Source organism: Zalophus californianus, chromosome 1 (assembly GCF_009762305.2).
Source record: "Zalophus californianus isolate mZalCal1 chromosome 1, mZalCal1.pri.v2, whole genome shotgun sequence".
Lineage (NCBI taxonomy): Eukaryota > Metazoa > Chordata > Mammalia > Carnivora > Otariidae > Zalophus > Zalophus californianus.
The window spans coordinates 201,294,035-201,318,703 of NC_045595.1; the positions used below are offsets into that span (position 1 = coordinate 201,294,035).

Genomic DNA, 24,669 nt, shown 5'->3' on the forward strand with positions numbered 1-24,669 from the left:
GAATGCCCAGGTGGAAAAATAACATTTCAATGTGATAACATTTGCATTTTATCTGAGGTGCCTACTTATGAAGTCCTACCTCTTTTATGAAATTCCCAAATGCAACCACTGAAGGAACAACTTCTTAATTCTTTTAGTTAATATTTTTTTTAGTATACAAAGTTACCATTAAGATGGTTGTTTCAAACTACCTATTTGTCCTTTCATTTAGCTTGTCATCAATAAGCAACTCATGTTTTATCGAGTATGGAGTTATTGGATTCTTTTTCCAGGTGAGGCAGAGAATTCTTTGGCAAACACTTAGACTATCACTGAGAATAATTGTTAAGAACTGATACACCTTTTGACTGAGTTGACTACCAATGAAATACATTTGCAAAAACTTGAATTTAATAGTGTGCTAACCTTTGCCAACTCAGTTGGGAGTGAGAAATGAGACACCTCAGAGAGTGATTCATTTCACTCCCTGCTGAGCTTCTCTTTTGCTCATTGTTCTAGAAAGACAAGCATAAAACTTACCTTCATACTAAGTAGTTAAAATCATCCTTATCACTATAAAAAAATCAATGGTATAAAGAAAAGTCCTGGAATTAGAGATGTCTTTTTTTTTCACTTATTATAATATCCAATTTCTGCCTTAAAGCATCTTTTAGAAATTGGAAACAAAAAGCTATTTATGTAACTTGATCTTTCCTATTTGTTTCCCAGGTGATTGTTTTTTCTAATCTCCTATAGTATTTGCTTATCTAGCACCAGTGGAAGAGTCTGCCCATTGTTTTGCTTATGAATTTTTACCAAATGTTTTGCTCACTTCTCCAAGTCCTTTTCATCTCTTAAAGCCCAAATCCCAAATCAAATTCCCCATCTGACAGATGTTCATCTCAGCTAAGCTTTGACTCTTCTGAGATAAGAATCTTAGTATGTTATATGCTATCTATTTGGTACACACACACACACACACACACACACACACTCAGTCACATATAGAGAAGGGATTGCAAGGGATGTCTTTTGATATGGCTCATGCAGAATGAGTAAGACTTCAGTCTTTTTTTTAAGATTGTATTTATTTATTTGAGAGAGAGAGAGACAGAGAGAAAAAAAGAGCAAGCATGAGGAGGGGCAGAGGGAGAAGGAGAAAAAGACTCCCTGCCCATTTGGGAGTCCTACCTGGGGCTCGATCCCAGGACCTCAGTCAAAGGCAGATGCTTAATGGGCTGAGCCACCAAGGCACCCCAACTTTAGCCTTTTGAATTTGCAGAAGAGTCACATGTGGGGGTCAGCAACAGGGCTTAGTCATCTTTAACCCAGAGACTGGCACATGGTGGGTACTCCAAATTATTTATGAACTGAAAGAATATATCAAATCATTAACTTTCTATCTTTATAGTGAACTAATTGGTTTTTTTAAATTTATCTTTAAGAAAAATGCTAAGTGAAAATAAGTATCTCTTTCATAATTCCATATAGTTCTCAAGTTCAGCGTATCAACTTCAGTGCCTGAAATGACCCTAAGATATCTGTCCCCTACCCCCACTCCACACAAAGCTGGCTTTGGGGCCTTGACCAGTTACTATTTCTTTCTCTTTCAAACAGTTTCATTCTCATTCATTCTAATAATTCTGTTTTCTCAGCCTGGTGACACGGTCAACTTTCTTCAATCCAAAAATGTCAAATAGTGTCATTTCCTTTGTGATGATAGGGCTCTTCTAATTTTTAAAGATGGAATTCTCTAAGTTTGTCAACTATCTCACTTCTTATTCACTTTTCTATAACAATATTGTCTCTATCTGGTTTAACATTCTTCTGAAACTTCACTGCCATGCTCAGCAGTGGCTCTATGCTGCTAAATGCCATGGACATTTTTAGAATGATCCGATATGAACGTTTAGTCACATTCAACACAAGTGACTGTGCCCTTGATCTTGAGACATGTTCATCTATGTTGTTCCATGACACCCACTCCTTATTTTCCACTTAATTCTCTGTACCCTTGGTTGGGTACTTGTACATAATGTTTCTTCAGGTTTGGTGCTCATGTCTCGACATATTCTCTCTATAGGGGAGGCACCTCCCCTTCATGGCTTAAAATACAATCCATATTGTGCCATTCAAATGTTTATTTCCATACACACCTCTTTTTTAAATTTTTATTTATTTATTTGACAGAGAGACACAGTGAGAGAGAGTGTTATGTAAAAAATAAAAATATTTTTTATTTATTTATTTGACAGAGAGAGACACACAGGCAGGGGTAGTGGGAGAGGGAGAAGCAGGCTTCCCGCCGAGCAGAGAGCCCAACGAGGGGCTCGATCCCTGGACCCTGGGATCATGATCTGAGCTGAAGGCAGATGCTTAATGACTGAGCCACCCAGGCGCCCCATCTTTTTTTTAGACTCAGATATCCAATTACTTACTAGACATTTCAGTTTGAAGGTTTCATAAGGGTGTCCAACTTTTATGTGTATGAAATTGAACTTTTGCTCTTCCCTAGGAAGAATAAAATATCTCTTTTCTTATAAGAGTAAGCAGCATTTCCACCCACTTAGTTGGAATCCTCTTAATATATGAAATCCATCCCGAACGTGGCCCATTCTGTCTTCCAAATTCTCCATAAATCTGTCTAGTCTTCTTACTGCCTACCTTCTAGTCTAGGGTTTCTCAACTGCATCACCACTGACATTTTGGAATGCATAATTCTTAGTTGTAGGGACTGTCCTATGCATTGTAAGGTATTTGGTGGTACTCTTGGCCCACTAGATGCCAGTAGCACACCTCTTCCCCAACCCCCCACCGACACACACACACACACACACACACACACACACACACACACACACACACCACGACAATTAACTATGTCTCCAAAAGTTGCATGGGAGTGAAAGCAGTTTCTGGGAAAAAACACCTGCTCTAGTTCAAGGTGTTTCCTTTCTTGGCAGGCTGTGGAAGAGTGCCAACATGGTCTGTCTCATTTTCAGAAATTGTCCCCTCCATTCTTTTCTCCCTACCCCCTGCCTGATAAATGTTAAAATGAAGAGGTGCCTGGGTGGCTCAGTCAGTTAAACATCTGACTCTTGGTTTTGGCTCAGGTCATGATCTCAGGGTCCTGGAATCGAACCCTGCATCGGGTCAGTGCTCAGTGTGGAGTCTGCTTCCCTCTCCCTTTGCTCCTCCCCCCAATCTCTTTCTCTCGCTCTCATAAATAAATAAAATCCTTAAAAGAAAATCTTAAAATGGAAAGCAACGACATCACTCTCCTGATGAAACTTTCTCTAGTACATGTGTGATAAGATGCAAATCCTAGACATGATTTGCAAGGCTGCACGGTTGTGGCCCTGGCCATGTCTCTAACTTCATTTGCACCCTGGGCCCTTTCCCTGTTTCATAATTAAACTCTTTCTAGCTTTCCCCTACCACAAGGACATGTTATTTCCTGTGCCCTACATGTTCTTCCTTCATCTGGATAATTAAGATAATTAAGCCCTTCCTCACTTTATAACCACCGTATCCCAGGATAAATTAGGCTTCCATGTTATGATGTCTATCCTCCTTGTACTTACTTCCATCATCTTTATACTATATTTATTTTTTAAACTGTCCCGCTGACTAGGGCAGTGCTACTGAAATTGATTAGTCCATGGAGATCATTACTATCTACCATGAGATAGTGTATACCAACAGGTAAATCAATGCATCTCTTCCTTCATTAAGAACAATAAGAAGTCTTGCGTGATTAAAAACGTCAGCTTAACTAAATCATAGGTTTAGTAACACCGTGGATTTACCCTGGTCTATGACTCACTCTGAATAGCACGTCTCTGACTGTAATCTCGGGGACGGGGGGAAGGGCAGAAATTACTCTTGTTCAACCCTGAATCCTCAGCTCAAGAACAGGGTTGTATAGTCGTTGTTCAATAAATACTTCCTTAATGGATAAATTAGGAAATCAATGGTTTTATCACTACCTAAATATCTCCTATCTTATTTTGTCTTTAGACTTCCAAACTTTTCCTTGCTTCACCTTGGGTATTTCACAAAGACAGCAAACTCAGCAGAAGCTTGACTGTCTTCATAAACAGTCTCCTGGCCCAGACCTGCCTCTACTCCTCTGCACCCACTTTAGTTATGGTAAACCACCTAGGCAACCCTGAAAATTGGATGCCCGGAAGATATCTATGATGTGCCTCTTCCTCACATCCCCTGCCCGATCTCGGATCAGCATGTCTTCCTATTTTTTTTTTTTATCTCCAAAAAATATTAGAATACTTTCCTTTCTTGCTGTATCTCAGCTATTCTGCCTTTGCTCTTGCATGTTGTCCCCAGTATGGGCCAAGCCTCTCTCAACCCAGTGTCCTATTCATTTCTCTGAATGCTCTTTCTAAAAGTCTAGGTTGGCCTTTGCAAACTTAAATTCAATATTCTAAGTATTTTATGCAAGTCATCCTATGATCTGACCCCCAATTATCTTACACCGGATACCTTAATGCCTTAATTTTATCTTCGAAAGATAGCACATCTCTTCAGCTCAGTTTAAGGATTGAAGGCAGAGGAGTTAGTCAGGCAAAGGGGTCTTGTTTCAAGGAAGCTCAGCATCAGCAAAGAATGTCAGAAAAGAGGAGATAGAGGATGAAGTTGAAGACAGACAGGAACCAGATTACAAGGACTCTGGAAGCCATGGCAGGGGTTTGGACATTCTTCAAAGGTCCCCAAATCTCTGAAAATCAAAAATTCTTTGGAATTAATTTGGAGGTGAAAGACAACATCATATATTCCTTTTAGATGGAATCACATAGCTCAAACTAATGGAAACTACGCATATTAATTTCTTCTTCTTAGTGTGGATATCTTATGTTGTGCCTTAGATATATAAATCAATATGTTTGATTATGGGATGTTGTCCCAGATACTACCTGAGGTATTATATAATTTGCAGCTTATTCATTCTATTATCTTTCTAAACTCTGAAAAACTCTGGATTCCAAATCTCATCTGTCCTCATCAGCTTAGACAAAGGAGTATGAATCTGTAACAGTGAGAAACCATCCATAGGTTATACATATGGATCCAACTAAATCAAATTTGCTTCCTACAAAATGACTCTGGCTGTCATGTGAAGAATGAATCAGAGGGTCCCTTAGAATAAAGAGTGGGCCCCAGGCTTCAGACCATGAGAGTATGATTCAATAGCCTGTATTCTTAACCACAGTGCTTGGCCACCTCCCATGAAAACGATGGAAGCCCAGGAACACACAGAAGGAGATGAGAAGGGGCCTATGGTGGCACCCTGAGAAAATTTTACATTTAAGGAATTGGCAAATCATTTTCTGTGATTACAATGTAGCTACCAAAAAAAAAAAAAAAAAAACCTACAAAAACAACAAAAGACAACTCCTTAATATTTATGGCCAAGTGGTCTGGTTTGTGCCCACAAAAGACCTAGAGGAAATAGCCAGTGAAGTAAAAACATAATCTGGAGGGCAACAAACAAAATCAATTTGAAGATATGTTACAAATAGAGGAAAGTAGTCAAAAAAAGTATCGAATGTTGGAGAAAGGTCAAGTTAGGGAGATGCTCTTTCTGGATTTTAAGCATCTCTCCATGGGAGACTGCAGACACTTTTTGTTTGTTTGTTTGTTTGTTTGTTTTTTAATTTGGAAATGGCCACAATTTCAACAGTGCCTGGTACAGAGTGGATACTGAATAAACACTGGTTAAACTGAACCACCTTGGGGTGCCTTGGTGGCTCAGTCAGTTAAGTGTCTGCCTTCAGCTCAGGTCATGATCCCAGGGTCCTGGGATCGAGCCCCCATGTCAGGCTCCCTGCTCAGCAGGGAGTCTGCTTTTCCCTCTCCCTCTACCTCTTCCCCTCATGATCTCTCTCTCACTCACTCTCTCTCATTCTCTTTCTCTGAAATAAATAAAGAAATAAAAATAAACTGAAACATCTTGTCCAATTTTTAAAAAATAATTACAGCTGATTTTTATTGAGTTCTTCCTGCATGCAAAGGAATCTGTGCTCATTATTTCATTTAATCCATAAAAAGAGCCCTATGAGGAAAGTGCTATTATTATCATCATTTAGAGGCCCAGAGAGATTAAATACAATGCCCAAAGTCATGTGGCTAGTGAGCAGTAGAACCAATATTTGAATCTAGTTTGAATTTGGAACTCATGCCCTTAACCACTCTACTTTCCTGCCTCTTCAAGGGACAAAAGACCACAAATTTGCAGACCACGGGGGCCTCTGGAGTACCAGACTTGAGCCTCAAATTCAGTTCTAATCTTCTTGGTTGTCAAAAAGAAAGGGAAACAGTTAGTCCATAGTACTAATGCCCTCACAGCTTCCAGGTCTTTGCTCAAGTGTTTTTTGGAGATTTTTAGTGTTACAGGGTCACTGGGTTCTTGTCTCATGGAGCCAAAGAATGAATCTCATAGACACAAAAGGGTGTAGTGAAGTGAAAGTTTATTAAGTGAAGGTGAGAATAGAAAGGAAAGAAAAAAGCTCTCTAGAATGAGAGGGGTCCTGAATGGGTCGCCACTGAAGTCTTTCAGTGGCAGTCTTTTAATTAGAATGGACCAGGAAGCTTGTGGCCTTGGAATTGTGCCATCTTGGTTTGAGCAAGGAGTATTGATAACGTTCTTAATGGCTTACTTCTTCTTTGAGGTCTGGTCATTTTCTGTGATTACAATGTAGCTGCCAAAACAAAACAAAACAAAAAAACAAACCTACAACGACGACAAAAGACAACTCCTTAATATTTATGGTCAGGTGGTCTGGTTTGCTCCCTTATCTCTGGTTTTGATCATTTCGGCATTTCTCCACCTTTGGGATTTCTGTGAGCCTGGTCATGGAGCACCCCGCTGTGTGAGCCTAGTCAGGGAAGTCAGGGGCCTCCTATTTCTCCCTGCTTAGACCTTAACCCTTTCCTTACACAGTGTTACATTACTTTTAGGTGTACAACATAGTGATTCCACAAATTTATATATTATGCTCTGCTCACAGCAAGTGAAGCTTCTTTACAAATGGGCCGTCCTTACTGATTTTATAAAATCAGCAAGCAAAGCTGTCCATATAGTAATTTATAATATAAAAAAATGCAACTTCAGTAAGCCAATAAGTCTTAAAAAGTCAAAGAAACACATGAATATGTTTAAAATCCATAAGTTTAGTTTAGTAAATGGAAACATATCTGTCACATCATAGAAGAAAAGAATATGAAATAACCTTATAATTTCTTATCATCTGACAAAAGGTAGTTTCCTAACTTTGACTTTCTTCTTTTTTTTTTTTTTTTTTTGGACTGTTCTTTGATTGTATAATGATGACAGAACAGAGAAACTAAGTAGTTGGTGGCCAGTCAATTCCAGAAGTGAGGGGTTGTAGTAAACGGATATAATAGCAGCATTTCCTTGTAGGAATGTGAAGAGGCATGAAGCTAATTTATAGAAGCTAGTCCTACAGGCTGGTCTGTATTAAGTTGTAGAGAGGTAGTTTCATGGCAGAAGCTGGGGCGATTCAGGTTTTGGGAATCACAAGATCTATAATTTAAAGATTGGAAACCATTGAATTCATAGTTTCTGGAAAAATGATAGCTCCTGGCTGCTGACGGGTTTCTGGCAACTGTCTTGTGAGTCACTACAGAGAGACCTATCTAGGTGGAGACTGGGAGAACAGAGATCAGTAGGTAGACACAGTAGCTGGGGTAAGAATAGCCATAAGATGGGGTAGACCAGGAATTCTGTAAGAGAAAAGGAAGAGAATTTTCCAACCAGCAGTTGAAACATATAATCATTATGTCTAATTCATTCGTCATCAATGTCAGAGAGTATCTGAATATTCTCTGCTGGTTTAGACAGCTCATGTGCTCACCCTGTTGGTGAGACATTCTTGACAGTGAACTTCAATATCCTTCTACACTACAACTTGCATAAGAGCAAGGGGTATCGTCTAACTTCAAACAACTAGAATAATACTATTATAAATATGCTTACTTGTATTTTGTAGGTAAAAGCCAGCTTAGTTTTTACCTTTAACCAGCTTAGTTATACCAGATGATAACTGTATACTCAAAGCAGTTGGTCATCATTGCTGGTTTAATTTATGAGTCGGAGGGTCATGTACAAGGTGCTGAGATATAGCTCTCTTCTTTCCTCCCAGCTTGTGGTATTATATTTTGTTGTGATTCTTTTCTCAGTCATTCCTAATGTGGCTTGCCATATTATAAAGCATGTACTTATGTTCAGTAACAACTAATGTGTGTGACAGAAATGGTTCATAAAAGACAAAGAGTATTCCATGATCATGATACTTCATGAGAATCAAATGAGTTTTATGGAAAAATAATTCTGCTTGGCTCTCTTTACCAGCTGGATGAATATGGAATGTCTCATACAAGTGGACTTAAATTATATTAGCTAAGAAAATGGAAATTTCAGCCCAAATACTTTAAAAAAGTAATCTACCATCAAATTTATAGTGTGTAAATTTTTAATGGCTCCTTAGGGGCTGTGTTTATAAGCAGTAAAGCAAATACCAAATTATTTTCCTCAAGCACACTGAAAATTGCTGAACAAATAAAAATTTCCAAAGCAATGTTATAGATATCACATTTTCATGTTATGTGAGGGTGGATATTACATCTAAAGATCCCAATTAACCTTATAGAAGAATGTGGTGGCTTAAAGACCAGAGCTCCAGTGAAGACCAGGAGTCAAAGGCAAAGAGGTAAGACTGCCTAGAAGGATCACAGGATAAAAGAAATATATATATATTTTAAGATGAATAGGAAAAGCATTATAAGGAAATTCTGAGCTAGGTTGTAACCAGGGACTAAATATATACACTTATATATTTAAATATATATATATATATTCTAAAGGTATTGGGTTAGACTATGTTTATTTATATATTTCTGATGTTTGGGAGGGAATAGAGTACACTATTGTGTACTTTAGTGGATATTTAAAATGTTTAGGAACTGAGAGAATAAATATTTCATTTTAGACTATATAAAAGATGTGATGGGCAGCTGGGTGGCTCAGACACTTAAGTGTCTGCCTTCAGCTCTGGTCATAATCCCAAGGTCCTACTCAGCAGGGAGTCTTCTCCCTTTGCCCCTCCCCCCGCCTGTACTCTCTCTCTCCCTCTCTCCCTCCCTCTCTCTAGCTCTCTCTTTCTCAAATAAATAAAAATCTTTTAAGAAAGAATGTGAGGTCTATGGCTCATGCACCCAGACAGTTAGGTCAAGGGACTCACATTCATTGATTTTGGGGACGTAAGTTCCATACATTTATAGTCTAAATGATAATTAACATTTATAAAGTGCTTTCTATATCCAAGGAACTCTTTTAGTTGCTTTGGATATCTTATCATCCATTCCTCATCGTAAACCTGTGATATAAATACTATCATTATCTCTTTTTTACATTAAAGGAAATTGAATTTTTGAGAGTTCCTACAATATGTACAAAACAAAGAGCCAATAAGTGTTAGAGTCATGGATTCAAATATGCATGGTGTTTCCTCAGGAGTCACATACTTGGACGGTTTAACTGGGTTCCCTCTCACAGCAGACAGACTAATGCACAAGTGAAAAAAGGTGTGATTCTCTAAATGCTCAAATATTCTAAGAAATTATTCTGAAGCACAAAAACTCAGAGGATCCCCTAGGTGGAAAAACCAAATGGATCCCGAGCGTGGCATTCTGATGACCAAGGGTGGTACAGGTTGGGATGTCAGTTGGTTAATGGATAGGAGAGCCCAGCCTCCTCTGAACTGACTCTGTACCTACCACCAGGAAAGAGCTATCCTAGTTCTAATCACATGTGGGGAAGAAGGAGTTTCTGGTAATAATCAAGTCCTGACTTACAAACACACCCCACTATTCAGGAATCGAATGCCTATTAACATGGAGGAGCTCTGGGGATCGTATTAGATTTATATGGTTTCAGCAGCTTGAAGGCGATGTGTCTTCATTCTCTACCCATACTGGCAAAATTTCAAAGTTCAACAGGCAAAGATAATAATGTATGTTGCTCATTCATTTTGAGTTTCAAGACTATTAGTAATTTTTTGTTTGGCATTCTCCACAGAATCATTAATAATGACTGAAACTGTTACCCCAAGGAATAGGATCTGGTGGGCTAATGGGTGCCAGGTGGCTCTTTGTTTCAATAGTCATGTTTTCCTAACTTTTCGATGGCTCTCATCACATGCTGCAATGATTTATAGGGGTTTATCCAAAGTAGTATCTCAGCAGGTAAGGACTCTTTTAAGGAAGGTTTGCACATTTTTGCCTGTTTTACTCTGACCTAACCAAACACAGCAAAGAGTAAAGATTTAAGCAAGGAAATATATTAAATTAGTCACAGGTAAACTTTGGAACACAAAATTGGTATTTCTCCATACTGGAAAAAACAACTATTGTTTTGCTTCTGCTCAAAATAGCAATGTCCTTTGCATACATTTTTGGAATCTCAGTAACACAGACCAAAGTCCATTCTATGCTCCTCCCACTTGCTAAGAGACAATTAATATGTGAACATTAATTGCCACGTATCTGAGAATCACTTTGTATAGCAAAGGGAATGTGCTCAGAACAAAGATGTCTGAAACATAGTACCTTCAATAAATTAAAAATCTCCTACTGTATATTACATAATTCTCATATATGTTCTTCATAATAGTCCTGTGAATTAACTAATATTATTTCCATTTTTCATATAAAAAAGAGAGTAGTGGTATGGTAAGTCATGTGTTAAAAATTATTTGAATAAAAACTGTAAGGCCAAAACGTGAGACTGGGTCTATCCGTCTCCAGATATTTCATTACCCACCCTTAACTTCTGTATTTGTTAAGCCACAATATGAAGCTACAAATGTGAAGACCAATGCATGCTGCAGTTGAGGTAGAGTTTTATTACTAGCCTTTCTGGCACTTCAAACCCCTCAGAAGACAGAACTAAAATGGAGGTGATAGGGGACAATCTCAGGCAAAGTGCTAAACCACGTACAAAAAGTATGGAGTAGGAAAGTAAAAAGTAATTCACAACCATATTCATTTCCCGTCGAGAATTTGAAAATGAAAAACTAAGTAGAATTCCATGTCGTGACTCCAGCAAACTCAGGCTTGCCGTACAAAAGCCTTCCCCTCCATGTGTTGACAATCAATTAGAAGAACATTTCCACATCATTCTCCCAGAATGAAGTTTGCAGCTCCTGAGGATGCGCTAAATGTGGCTTGACTGTTTGTTTTCTCTGCTTTACCCAGTGCAATAATAGACCATGAGAAATCACCCTAAAATTGTTGAAGCTAAAGCATTTTTCAAATTTGGTTTATAAGCTAGAGGAGATGAACAATCAATGACACTTCTTCACCTTGCAGTATCTATAGGACATAGAAAGCGAAGTCCTCTGGAATCAATTTTATAGTCAAGACATTAACCTCTGTGGTCATTTGCCCGGCAGGAAGAGTAAGCTGTTAAAAACACAGAATCAGCCACTATTCACTCTTTTTATGATTATGAGTGTGATAACAGCTTCCCTTTCAATTACATGACTGGGATTATTTTGCTAGTAAAGTACCAAAATGAGAGTGTATATAAAAAAACAAATTTAGATGTTATCCATTTGCAAAAATTCCCCAAAGTAAGGACAATACCTCATTGTCTGGAGTATAGATTTTTTACTAAAACTGATTTTAACTAAAAATTACAATATTATCTGGCCTAAAGAACTTGGGAAAACTCATGGAGTGTCGCTGTCAACTCCACCATGGATGGGGGCAGAGGAGACTGCAATCTTCTTTCTTTTGGAAATTCACAAGATGCCTAAGCATATTTTAAAACTCTGAAAGGGGAAGAAAGTGAACCAGATTAATTTGATTAGTCCAATATTCATCACATAAATGTAAATTTATATCTAATCTATTATGTGTCCCTTAAGACTAGTGTTCCAAGAGATAAACATTGGGAAGTGGAGCTTCAGTCATTTGGAGTAGAGGAATTTTACTGACTCCATCAAGAAGCAAAATGGAGATTGATGGGAAATCTTACAAATTCTGAACATAGAAGAAAAGAACAACTTTGGGCAATTTCTAATCCTTTGACTTCATTCACAAACCGCATATCTACCCTTTGCAGATTGAGCTTCCATGCCATCAGTGATGAATGCATCTTGTCACTTTATTTTTTTTTAAGAGGTATTCAAATAAGTCAATTTTAATAAGATCCTCTACACACACATTTGCTACTGAAAATTGAAATAGCACAAAAAAATTTTATTACCATTTTTGAAAACCACAAAATCTAGCATACACATCTGCCCTAATCATACTCTAAACCAAACCACCCGAAGTTTTCTGTGTATTCCTTCTGCACAAGTTACTTGGCTTCCAATTTTTGAGGTTAGGTCTTGTCTTAATGACTTCAGGCCTCTCAAACACACAGGCAACACTCAAAACCTATTAGTGCTTTCTTAGGTCAAATCAAAAGGTGGACATATACTGAAGTCATTCAAATGCAAACTACAGGATTCCTCACAAATTATTGGTATGAAGGTAGAAAAGATACAAAAGACTTTATAATATCATAGATTACCAAAATATTATAGTTTGCCCTAGCATAGAGCAGCTTTCCCAAGCTGCTGCAAAATGACCCTAAAACCACTAGTTAAGAAGAAACCATACAAGAATAAAGTTTATGTTTACATTGGCTCTATGTCACAATTATTCTCCATGCTGGTTTCCTCAGAAAGATTTTTATGATAAAGGCAATAATGACAGCGACATCTAAATCTTTCTACTCTTGATTCACCCTCCTCAGCCTCCTTCTGCTGTGGATCTTTTTGAAGCTGGGGCCCCAGGCTGAGGTAGCGCTGGTACTGAATCATTCGAATCATCCTTGCCATCCTTTCTTTCCGAGCAGTTAACAAAGTCCTTACTCCAGTCCTCCTCCTGCTGCTGCTAAGGATGCGCTCAACCAGCCCCTGTGGTTTCTTCTCTCTGCCCTGCTGCTGGGATGGATATTCTGGTAGAGGGGAAAGGAGTTTGATACTACAGTCGAGAGTCAATTTACCAAGATTCTTTGTTAATACTTCGGAGATAGTTTGAGAGGCACCCGAGCCTTCCTGGGAATTCTCTTCACTGGGCATCTGAGATGACCCCAGGGCCCAGGTTGGGTAAAGCTGCTTTGGCGAATCCATTGGAAGCCTGGTCACAGACCGAAGCTCCTCCTGGATCTTCGGGGTCCAGTGGGAGGTGATGCTCAAGACTCAACTTGCTACAAAATACCCTGGGAAGAACTTTATAGGCCAGAGGGAGCAAGAAAAACCCAAACTCCTTTGGAGTGTCAAGAGAAAGAACCGCATCTTGTCACTTTAACTCACAGACGTTAACATGACCCTATGAATCTTCCAGAAATGCCCATTATAAACCTATATCACATCTTGCCAATCGATAGTCTACTTACGTTGTCAGCATATGGTTAATTTTCATTTAGCTGAGGTTTTTGTTTTTTTTTTTCTTTCACAAATAATTATAGACTCACAGAAAGTTGCAAAAATTGCACATAGAATCCCTTGAGCATTACCCAGTTTCCTTCGATAGTGACATCTTAATTAACTGTACTACAATGTCAAAACCAGGAAATTGACATTAGCTCAAAACTGTCAGACTACAACCATATTCAGTTTTACCAATTTAAACATGCACACATTTATGTGTGTGTGCGTTTGTACAGTTGCATGTAATTTTATCCTATGTATAGACTCATGTAACCACTGTTGCAATCAAGATGGAGAACTATTCCATCAATGGCTAACTCTTTCATGTTAGAAAAATTGAAAGGGATAATGAATCTGAAATATGGACCCCCAGTTGTGGCTATTATATATACATAATGTTATTTAATTTAATTAAATCTGAGGTTTTAAAAGAGTGAAGCTTGTTTTTCCTAAGCAATGATATGAAACAGTGGTGTGACAATTGAGGTGAGGTGAGGGGTGGGACAGGGCAGGAAGAAAGACCAAGTCAAAATATCCCATCCCTTGGGCACCGGGGTGGCTCAGTGGGTTAAGTGCCTGCCTCTGGCTCAGGTCACGATCTCAGGACTCATGATCCCAAGGTCTTGGGATTAAGCCCTGCCCAGGCACCTGGGATGGAGCCCCATGTCCTGTTGGGCTCCCTGCTCAGCGGGGAGTCTGCTTCTCCCTCTGCCACTCCCCCCGCTTGTGTGCTCTCTCCCTCTCTCTCAAGTAAATAAATAAAATCTTAAAAAAAAATCACACCCCTATGTAATAATATCCCTTTTCCTCAAGCAGACACAGTGCCATTAGAAAAGCCTAAGTTGAAAGAGTAGATCTTTCAATGTATAGTGTATGTAATACTTTTTCTTATTTTCTATATTAAAGGAAAAAAACATGGTTCACATGTATTACATGTTTAATATGTTCTACAACTGACATTTCTGATTTCACATACTGTTGTCAGAAGTCTTGAAAGACTTTGAACTAGGGGACCTAGGAATGAATTACTATGTGGTCTGTCTTGCTCACCTTTCAGGGTATCTGCACTTTTTACTGCTTTTGATCTGTTTTGTTGTAGAAAATTCATAATAATGCAAATGATTCCTGTCCATAGAAATGAAAATTATTTCTGTCCAGTGCCACTGATTTTCACTCCATAGAGCAACCCTTTTGCACCTGTCTTTGTAAATTCATTTCAGCATTTCCGACAGCCTACATAACTGTGTCCCTTGAATTCTCCTTCCAGCCATTTGTAACTTTCCAATGGTCTTCTCATCTATTAATGTGTTTAGTAAGCTATTTCATTTGTGTTTGTTTTTTATTTACATGAGATTCTACTATTTGAAAAGTTATCTCTTAATACTATTAGGTTTTATATCGTATCCCATTTTACACATTAGCCTTCTGTTTCTCCCTTTCCAGGCCACAGAGAAGAATCTAAACTGTAGTGGGTGCATTAACAGCCCACACCCCACATGACACTACTATCATTTAATATGAATAGGTCTATAATGCTGAAGGAAATCTTAGAGATCACAGATTATCAAGGACTATCTCATTTTACATATATGGAAGACAATACCCAGGGAAGTGAGGTGATGGATATAAAATCAAAGTCTGGTTAATAAGAGAACCAGCAATAGAACCCAAGTCCCAACATGTTTTTTATTTGCTTTATTTCCCTGTCCATGGTGCCACAAAAGGAAAGGAAAATTACAAGATTTCAAAAGCCTAGTCTACTGATAGTAATCTTAAATATAGCAACATTCTTCTAAGCTGGAAATTTAGTGTCTATTTAACAAAAATATCAGTACTTCTTTAAAACCTAGAGCATCCAAAAGATATACCAGACCACACACACTAATGAAAAATAATAGAGTGCACAATTTTGGTTCCAGTAAGTTAAATCTCTACAATCTCATTTTTCTTCATTATTTTCTACTTGCTTATAAGGATCTACTTCATTGTAAAGGATAAGCCTTGAAATGTAACATTACTAAGATTTAATAATTTTTAGTGGGTGAATCAAATAGCCTTTGATGAGCAAAGGCTATTTTTCTCTAGGTAGATGGTTGCTGGTCCAATTACAAGGGGTATCTTAGAACAGGTACAGTTTATCTAGGGAAAGGTCATAGTCCAATAAGGGAATACTCATTATTTGACAATCTTGATTGTGTAGAGAGGGTTCAACAGCACCAGAAGCTTGTGTAGTTTGTGCATGAAAAATATGATCAAGCAGCAATTTGATGAGTAATTTATATATACAGACTGGTTGGCAAAATACACAAAAAATTTACAGAAGCAGATAAGGTGGGTGGCAAAAAACAGGGTCCACAACCGAGAAGTGGCAATTATTATGTCCCTAGACCCAAGACTCCATGTCAGCAATGTGGTGGGGCCTGCATAAAGCAACAGTTCTTGTCTGGCATGCATGTGGCAATCAACATACATGGTAATTAGAGAGTAGAGATAAACACACTCTAGGACTGGGGCTTGGGTGAGTGAATGGAAGCCTGAGGTGTATCCTTTAAGAAGGCAGTCCTTTGCACAACTCTGATGGTGAGTGTCCCCTTAAGAATGAGATGCTGCATTAAAGCAAATCAATGGGATGAGGACAGAAACAGCAGAACACTAGGAAATCAGAAAACCCCTAAAGGGGCAGTAAGGGGAACTCCTGGAGCAGCAGTAAGTAAGGCATGATGAGAGGTACGATTTCTTGTTGAATAGCTGCATAAAGTACTTTGAACTTGAGAAACAACTCATGTTTCCTTAATTCAGAGTGCAGTGCCTCTCAAGTTATAGTCTGCATCCCTGAACTCTACCCTGTGTGTGTTAGCATTTTATTAGATTGTTAATTGCAACTGAATGAGTCCCCAGTCACATAAATAAGCACATTAATTTTGCTTCCCAAGAATAACATGAGCCCAAAGAACCATTCCCGCATATCAAATATGAAGGTTGTTTTTTATCAGTGACAACTTGTCACTCCAGACAAGAGGCTCAGGCTTCCTCAAGCATCTATTTCTGGACTGGTAGGGTTGCACCGGCTCACTTTTTATTATTATGTAATCTCTTATCTTCTTGTGCCCAGATTTCAGAATTTAATAAAAAGAGCTTGCAGTTTTCCTCCTTGAACCCCACACAATATTCTTCCAGGTGACTGTACCATTGCTTATGCAGTTACCTCTTCCTGAGGCTCCCTTGGCATCCCCTTACACCCACCCTTCCCACCAAGATAATGGGAGGAGGTTTGTCTCTTCTACTACATGTGAACTAGCTCTTTACAAGCAAAAGTCTTTGTCTTTTCTAAGTTCTCAGCATTTTTCTCAAAAGAACTGTAATGCAAAGTGAAAGTTCAAAATATATTTAGTGAGCTGAATTCAGAGCAAAGAGCTAACATCACCTAATGTAGTAAGGGCATTAGAAGTGGGGTAGTTATGAATGAGCAGACTGAGCTTGAGAGACAAATGCCCCTCTTCACTCCTAGCTTCTTCTTAGCCAACGACAGAGCCCTGCCTTCTATTACACCCTGTCACCATCATCCATTAAACATTGACCAATGTTACCTGGTGCCCAGACTCAATAGGACATCAGAAGGTGGATGTGGAAAAAAGCAGAGTGCATGTAAAAGGTGAAAAAATCATGGAGGGAGGGAGGGAAGGAGGAAGGGAAGGAGAGAGAGAGAGAGATGGAGATATGAGGGGGGAGAGATGGAGAGGTTGAGAGAGAGATGGAGAGAGAGATGGATATATGGGAGAAAGATGGATATATGGGGGGCAGATAGAAAAGAAAAGCAGAGGGGTAAGAGAAGAAAAGTGGAAAATGGAAACTAGCAGTGATGAGATACTGGGAAAATCACAATGCAGACAATGAAGGATGCAAAGGGTATTCATCATGTCTGCTCCCTGAAATCTGAATCTTCATGTTATACTTGGAAAAGCTTACATATTAAAAGTATGCCAATGTATGCATTTTCTCTCCCCTCCTTTGACCCTCCATTTCAGTCTTTGGCCTCTCACCTCAAAGATTCCATTATAGTGGGGAAAAATCTCCAAGTCATTCCAGAACTAGACCCTCTATGTCACTGGATACCTCTTCCTTCCATCTTGGGGTTGTTCTCGGTTTTAAACATTATGTGTACTCATCACTCCTTATTGGGCCCCCATCTTTCCTTGCTTGAAGGTAGAAGCTTCTAGTTCTATTAGGTTTGCTGACTGTGTCCCCAAGACTTTCTCACTGGCCATACTACTGTGACCTTCTTGAGTTTGCTTTCCCAAATGCTTTCTTTAGTCTGCATTTTACTCATTCCACATTGTTTTAAGAAGGGAATAGTAGTCCACCCTCACTGCTAATGGTAATAGTTCAGACTCACAGAATCTTTTTGTCTTACTAATAAAATTTTTAAGTGTTTCTTTACACCAAAATCAATGAGTAACTCTGCACCTAGATTACACATTTATATTAATTATAACTCTTTGAATGTGACAGAAATCTTAAATTTTATTTTAATTATTTTAATTAGTTTAAACCAAAAGAAGACTTTATTGGCCCATATAATCGAAGTACATGAAGGGCTAATAAATCTGGCTTAAGGGATGATGGAAACCAGAGACTCCTGTGTCACCAGGAACTTCTATGTCCCTCCTCTCTATTCCTCTATTTTCTGTCTCTTGGGCACATTTCTGTGTACAGAAGACCTGGTTCCCACGCATCCATGCTTAGCCCATTATTTTCTTGGATATAAAAGAAATGGAGCTCTCTTTCCTCAGCTTCTATTAGAAAAAGCTTGAGGAAAAAGTATCCGGGAAGATAAATCAATAAACACTCACGGCACACGATTGCAATAAGTGGTAAATCTTTGTTGGTGATTTCTCCCGTTCACGATAAGTTGTCACTATATATGTTATGAAAAAGTTTTAACTGAATTCTAACACTACATTTAGCCTCTGAGACAAAAACTTGCTCATATTAAAAATAAACACAAAGGGTGTCCCTGCCTCAGATCTGCATAATGTCCTACAAGGATGTGTCCACTTTTCACTACCACAACTGAGCAGTAGATCCCAAGAATACCTACATGGGTTATAAGATTCAGGACACTGAAAGTTATCTAATCTTACCTCCAATTCAAGGCAGAAGTCATAAGACAAACAAACAAGGGATTATTCATCTTTTACTTGTTGAGAAACTGAATAGCCTCAAAGTACCCAGGTCATAATAATTTTTTAAATTTGTAACTCACAAATTTATATTTTTTATAATAAGCCAAAATATTTCTTCCTATAACTTTTTCCATTCCTCACAGTTTTTTAAACTTTAAGACTCTGTTTATCTGTCTCTCTCTTACACACACACACACAAATACACACATGCTGAATAACCCATATTTCTATATATTTAAAGACAATCATCATGTCCTCCAAACTCTAACACTTCATATTTTCTGTTTTTCATGTCAATATATCATATTCATTCAAATAATTTATATATTTTCTAAATGCTTTTTTACCCAGTTAACATCTCTGGACAAATTCTAACTCAATACTGTTTTGAAAATGTAAACTCAAAACCAAATAAGCATATGATGTCCTCACTGAAAACATGATGAGAATGTTGACTTTATATGGGCATACTCTCAATAATAAAAATCCTACCAGCTTTGGAAGACATGCACACTTATTAGCTCTTAGTCAGTACACTGCCCAGAGAATTTCACCAGATACCAGGCCTGCTGCCATTTCCTAGGGAAATCCAAACCTACTTCCTAAGGAAAGTATTCTGAGGGTCTGGAGCCCCAAAAATAGATCACAAATCAGACTTTGAAAATCAATAAAGAACAATGAGAACATATCAGATACAACAGTCAATGAATTTATTAGGTCAAACAAAACTGAATTTCCACACATTTTGTAAGAAGAATTTATGTAATTCTGAGTCAATTGTTCAAAATTATAGGCACACACTTAACATTTTGGTCATTCATTAATTTCACTGTCTAAAGGAACTAGTCTATCAGCTGGTACTTGATGCCAGACAAAGGGTGAAGAGCTGGAGGTGAGAGGTGTTTAGCTAACATTACTGATAGCAGCTCTATGTAGAGACTGAAATATTTTGCTCAAAGGGTCTGGAAACTCAACAGGTTTGTCTAGAGAAGGCTGATCTATAGGTTGGCCTGTAACAAGGAGACTGGCAGCTCCTAGAAGCCAAGTAGGTTGGATGCCAGAATCTGGATCCATAGCCCACAGAAGGGAAGCCACAGACTCCAGAACTCATGGATCTGGAGCCCTGGGATCCACAGCCCAGTGAGTAGGAGCTTTTGGATCCATAGCCCAGGGAACGGCAGCTGCTGGACCCAATGCCCACAGACCCAGAGCAAGTCGTCTGGCAAGGACTGCAGAGTGTGGAGGTCCTCGGGCGGTGGCAGGACGTCTGGCACGGGCTGGACACCACACGGGATGTCTGGCAGCTGGTGGACTCACAGCAGGTCTCCTGACAGCCACTGGGGAGAGAGGATGCCAGCTGGCAGGTGCTGGGAGAGCGTAGATCAGTGCGGTAGACCAGGTTGCTGGGGCAGGAAGAGCCACAGGAGGAGCTTGGGGAGCGCAGGTATGCCCCAAAGGAGCGGGAGGAGTATTTTCCAGAGCAGCAGTTGTAGGACATGTGGGCAGGAGATGGGAGTTTGGCTGAGTGACAGTGAAGAGATGCTCTGAGTTTCAAAGCCATGGTCTGGACTCCAAGTTATATATACTCTTAGAAATGGGTGTGTCACCATCCAGATGCTCCCTCCTCCTTGCTTGTTACTTTATGCAAGAATGCCTCTCTAGGTTATTGCTTAACTCTAATTTATCACATCTTCACATAGTTAATTGTGCTTCAATCACTCTGATACACTTTGGAAGAAGCTTCTCAGTTTCTTTCTCCAGGAATTCTCTGTGATTTGACCTTTGAAGTTATACATCATCACACTTCCAAATACCCTTCCCTTTTTTATCCACGTAGGCTGTGAGTCCTTGTCCCACCAAATGGACTTGCATAAACTTTTCCTTCACTTCCACGAGACTATCAGGACCATCAGTGGTTATTATTCAACATACTTTGTCCTTTTCTTCATGACCATATAACAATGGATTTCTCCAAATACTAATTATGCTCAGCAGACTCAACAATCTATCAGTTGAAACTTTTACTCTTTTTCTATTTGAATTAATCCATGTAACTACTGATATCTATTAATTTAGCTTAACTAAATTGTGGCTTCATTTTTTGAAGCAACTAACTTGAAGTATTAGAGCTACATGGGTCTTTAATATCTGTAGTCAACCCACACATTGAAAAATTATGCCTTGGAGAGGTTCAGTAAATGCCTCCTAAGGGCTAGGAAAGATAGAAGCTTGAACTACAGTCTCCTTATGCAGAGTCAAGATCCAAATACTCTGCAAATATAAAAGCAAATTTAACTTTAACTTGTCTCAGAAAAAGAATCTATTAAGCTTATTTATACTAAGATATAAAAGCCTAATAAAGCCTTATTTACCTCTCCTAAGAATATTTGCACTGAATAGTGTTCAACAGTAGATGTCCATGCATCATTGATCTTTATGCATTTAAAGTATATTTTACTTTCTAGTCCAAGAAAGAGAAAAGAATTTGGATAACCCATACTTAGATTAATGAAAAAAAAAAAAAAGGAAGAAGAAGAAAAAGGGTTTCTTCTTATCTGGTTTGTGCCCATTTGTCTTCTTTAGAATCTGACATTTTATTTGGTTTAACTAAGGGGAATGGCATTTACAATTGTCATTGAAAAGAAAGCTCCTTAACTACCTGAAAATTAACTTGCTGAATTCCAAAGCACGCTGCTTTGGAGCACTTAGTTACTTTGTTTTATGATTATCTCTCCCATGCAGAATCCAAAGTGTGGCATGCATCACATGAAGAGCCCTTGTGCAATACTTAAACCATCACTCTGATTCACTGAAGTAAAATAAGTTATGCTTTATGAATGGACACCTATTAAATTTACTAAAGAAGTATGTGCCATCCCCAACACATGGGATTCCTTAAAATGCCAACCTTTAAATCCTTTAGAATGCACAGTATTTCTCTCTTCCTATTCATAGTTGACTCTGGTAAAAATAAATAGATAAATAAAAAAGGCTTTCTAATATCCGGAAGTTCTTGCTTCTCCAGGTTAGCTCCCCATGCCTGGGAATTAACATGAAAATAACTCGGGAATAAGTCAATTCCAATTAATATCGCCCCACACCCATTGCTAATTAGGTGAACACTTTTCATTAGTCATTCGTGCACTTTGTACAGATACTAGTGAATAACTCATAAATGCTAATAAATGTGTCCCTCTGAAAGGAAGAAAAAGCAAAACAAAACTAGAGTGGTTTTAATAGTTCAGAAGTGGATCCTGGAACTAATAAAACACTCTGTGTACTCTACAAACACAGGCAGAGTTTTTAAGAAAAAAAATCACTATCTGGGTATGTCAGAAGAAAAATGCTATATTGCAATTTTTTTTGAAATGGAGAAATACCAATACTACATAGAATAAACCAGCATTAGAGGGCTCAGTAGCCACAAGTAACTTTATGATCTGAATTACTTGAGTATTGATTATTTTTCCAGGTCATCACATTAATGTAGTTCAGTCTTCAAACTGACAATCCCCTTTTGCAATGTTTTCAGAAATTTTTGAATACCTTTCAAACCAAGTGAATATTAGTAGAAATAGCAGAAATCCATATATTCCAGCAGGTACCTTTATCTTTCCTGTTCACTTTTCTCTTATATTCTCAAAACTGCCTTCTCTAGACCTACAAGGGACTTTTATCACCCCATCTGCAAAGGTTCTGCTTCCTGATAGCTATTCCTCACTAGGATTTTACTTTCCAAGTTCTCTCACCTGGGGAGTGATTTATCTGTTAAAGGTTATCACTAAATATGGGCTGAAAGACCCATTTCCGGGGAAAGGAGGAGGAAAAGCATTCAACCTCTCTGCTCTGGCTTCTGGCCCAGGCGCCAAGCAAGTCAGCCATGAGCTGCTACTTTCCCAGAGGTCATCCTGCTGCCCTGTTAGACTCTCTGGGTGCTGGCACTCCTCGAACATAACCACAGCCTCTTCCTGCTGCAAACTGACCGTTTTAATTCTGCAGAACTGCATCATCCATAACTTTAACTGAAAAGGCCAGTGTAGCTGATTTCTAGACTCTGCTTCCAGAACTCACTGATCTTCTGACACTTGCCTTTGCCTAATTCATTTTGAAAATGGAAAAAAAAGAATACACAGAGTGAAAAGCAAACTCTAGAGCAGTTTTCTGAAATGCCTAAACTCCCAATTCTTACCATTTTGTCATATTTATTTCATCTCTCTCTCTCGCTCAATTAAAGACATAAAACATTACAGATACGATCCCTCAGTCTTCTGCTATTTCCTATCTTTCCACTAATGCCTTCAGTTTGAAGGAGTCTTCCAGGAAATTTTCTGCACACATGTTTATAAGTGTATGTACTTTGTTGTTTTGTTATCATTATTATTATTTCATATTTTATTTATTTATTTCAAAGAGAACAAAAGAATGGTGGAAGAGGGGCAGAAGGAGAGAGAGAGAATCCTCAAGCAGACTCCCCAGCAGGGAGCCCAATGCGGGGCTTGATCCCAGGACCCTGAGATCATGACCTGAGCTGAAATCAAGAGTGTGATGCTTGGGCGCCTGGGTGGCTCAGTTGGTTAAGCGACTGCCTTCGGCTCAGGTCATGATCCTGGAGTCCCGGGATCGAGTGCCGCATCGGGCTCCCTGCTCGGCAGGGAGTCTGCTTCTCCCTCTGACCCTCCCCCCTCTCATGTGCTCTCTATCTCTCATTCTCTCTCTCAAATAAATATATAAAATCTTTAAAAAAAAAAAAAGAGTGTGATGCTTACCTGAATGAGCCACCCAAGCACCCCTGTTTCACTATTATTGTTTTAAGTTGTAAGAATGCAGTCTTATTGCACATATATTTGTAAATGTATTTTTATGAACAATTACTTTTTTATTTTTTTAAATTTTTTAAAATTACTTTTAAAATATAGCCATATTGATATTTATATATTTGGGTATTGTTCTATTATCACTTCAGGGGCACTTTGTCAGGCACTGTTCTAAACACTTTATTACAAATATTAGCTCATTGAATCTTCATAATAATCCTATTCAGTACCTACTGCTGTTATTCTTATTTTAGAGATGATAAAGCTGAGACAAATAGGTTGAGTTTCTTGCCCATGGCCACTCATGTAGTAAGTAACAGAAATGGAATTTGAACCCCGATACTGGACCCATTGTCAGAGTTTGTGCAAACAAGCACTCTATTATAATATAAAGATCTAGTTTGTTGTTACTGCTGTATAGAATTCTTCCATAATAATATCACATTTTATTGATCTATGTCCTTATTATTTTTGATTTCTCACTATCACAAATCATGTGACAAGGAAGATACTTGTATTTATGTGCACATCTAGGGTTTCTGTCAGGTACACACTTAGAGGTAGACCTGCTAGGTATTTTCAATTTCATTTTCAATTTTAGTGTAGTAATTGGGAGCATGGCCCTTGGAATCAGAACGGCTGGGTTTGAATCTTGACTCTATCATTTGCTAGTTATATAACTCAGATTCTTTCAAGTTTAGTCTTTTATTATTACCTTTTATCAATTATTCTATAGAGTCATTTCTCCTTTCAAATTAATTTTTAATTCTTTGTGTATTATTTATTTTATGCCTTTATCTTTTTTTAAAAGATTTATTTGTTTATTTTAAAGAGAGAGAGAGCAGTAGGGAGAGGGGCAGAGGGAGAAGGTGAGAGAGAATTCTCAAGCAGAGTCTGCGCTGAGCAAGGAGGCTGACCCAGGGCTTGATCCCACAAACCTGAGATCATGACCTGAGCCAAAATCAAGAGTTGGATGCTTAATCGACTGAGCCACCCAGGCACCCTTGCCTTGTCTTTCATACATTACAAAAATATTTCTCCACTGGGTTGTTTGACTATCTTTTTTAAGCTCAGCTCTATTGAGATACAATTTACACATAATGAAATTCACCTCTTTTAGGCGTATAGTTCAATGAGTTTTGACAAACATATAGTCAAGTAACCACC

General features: G+C 38.4%; 2 protein-coding genes across 2 annotated transcripts; both read right to left on the minus strand.

The window, feature by feature from the left end:
- Positions 1–12,707: 12,707 nt before the first annotated feature.
- Positions 12,708–13,205, minus strand: LOC113916567 (developmental pluripotency-associated protein 3-like). Its single transcript, XM_027583089.1, has one exon. The coding sequence runs from the start codon at positions 13,203–13,205 to the stop codon at positions 12,708–12,710; it is 498 nt and encodes a 165-aa protein (XP_027438890.1).
- A 6,453-nt stretch (positions 13,206–19,658) lies between these two features.
- On the minus strand, positions 19,659–20,249 carry LOC113915842 (keratin-associated protein 13-2-like). Its single transcript, XM_027581777.2, has one exon. It carries the CDS (start codon positions 20,247–20,249, stop codon positions 19,659–19,661), a length of 591 nt encoding a protein of 196 aa, XP_027437578.2.
- Positions 20,250–24,669: the final 4,420 nt, after the last annotated feature.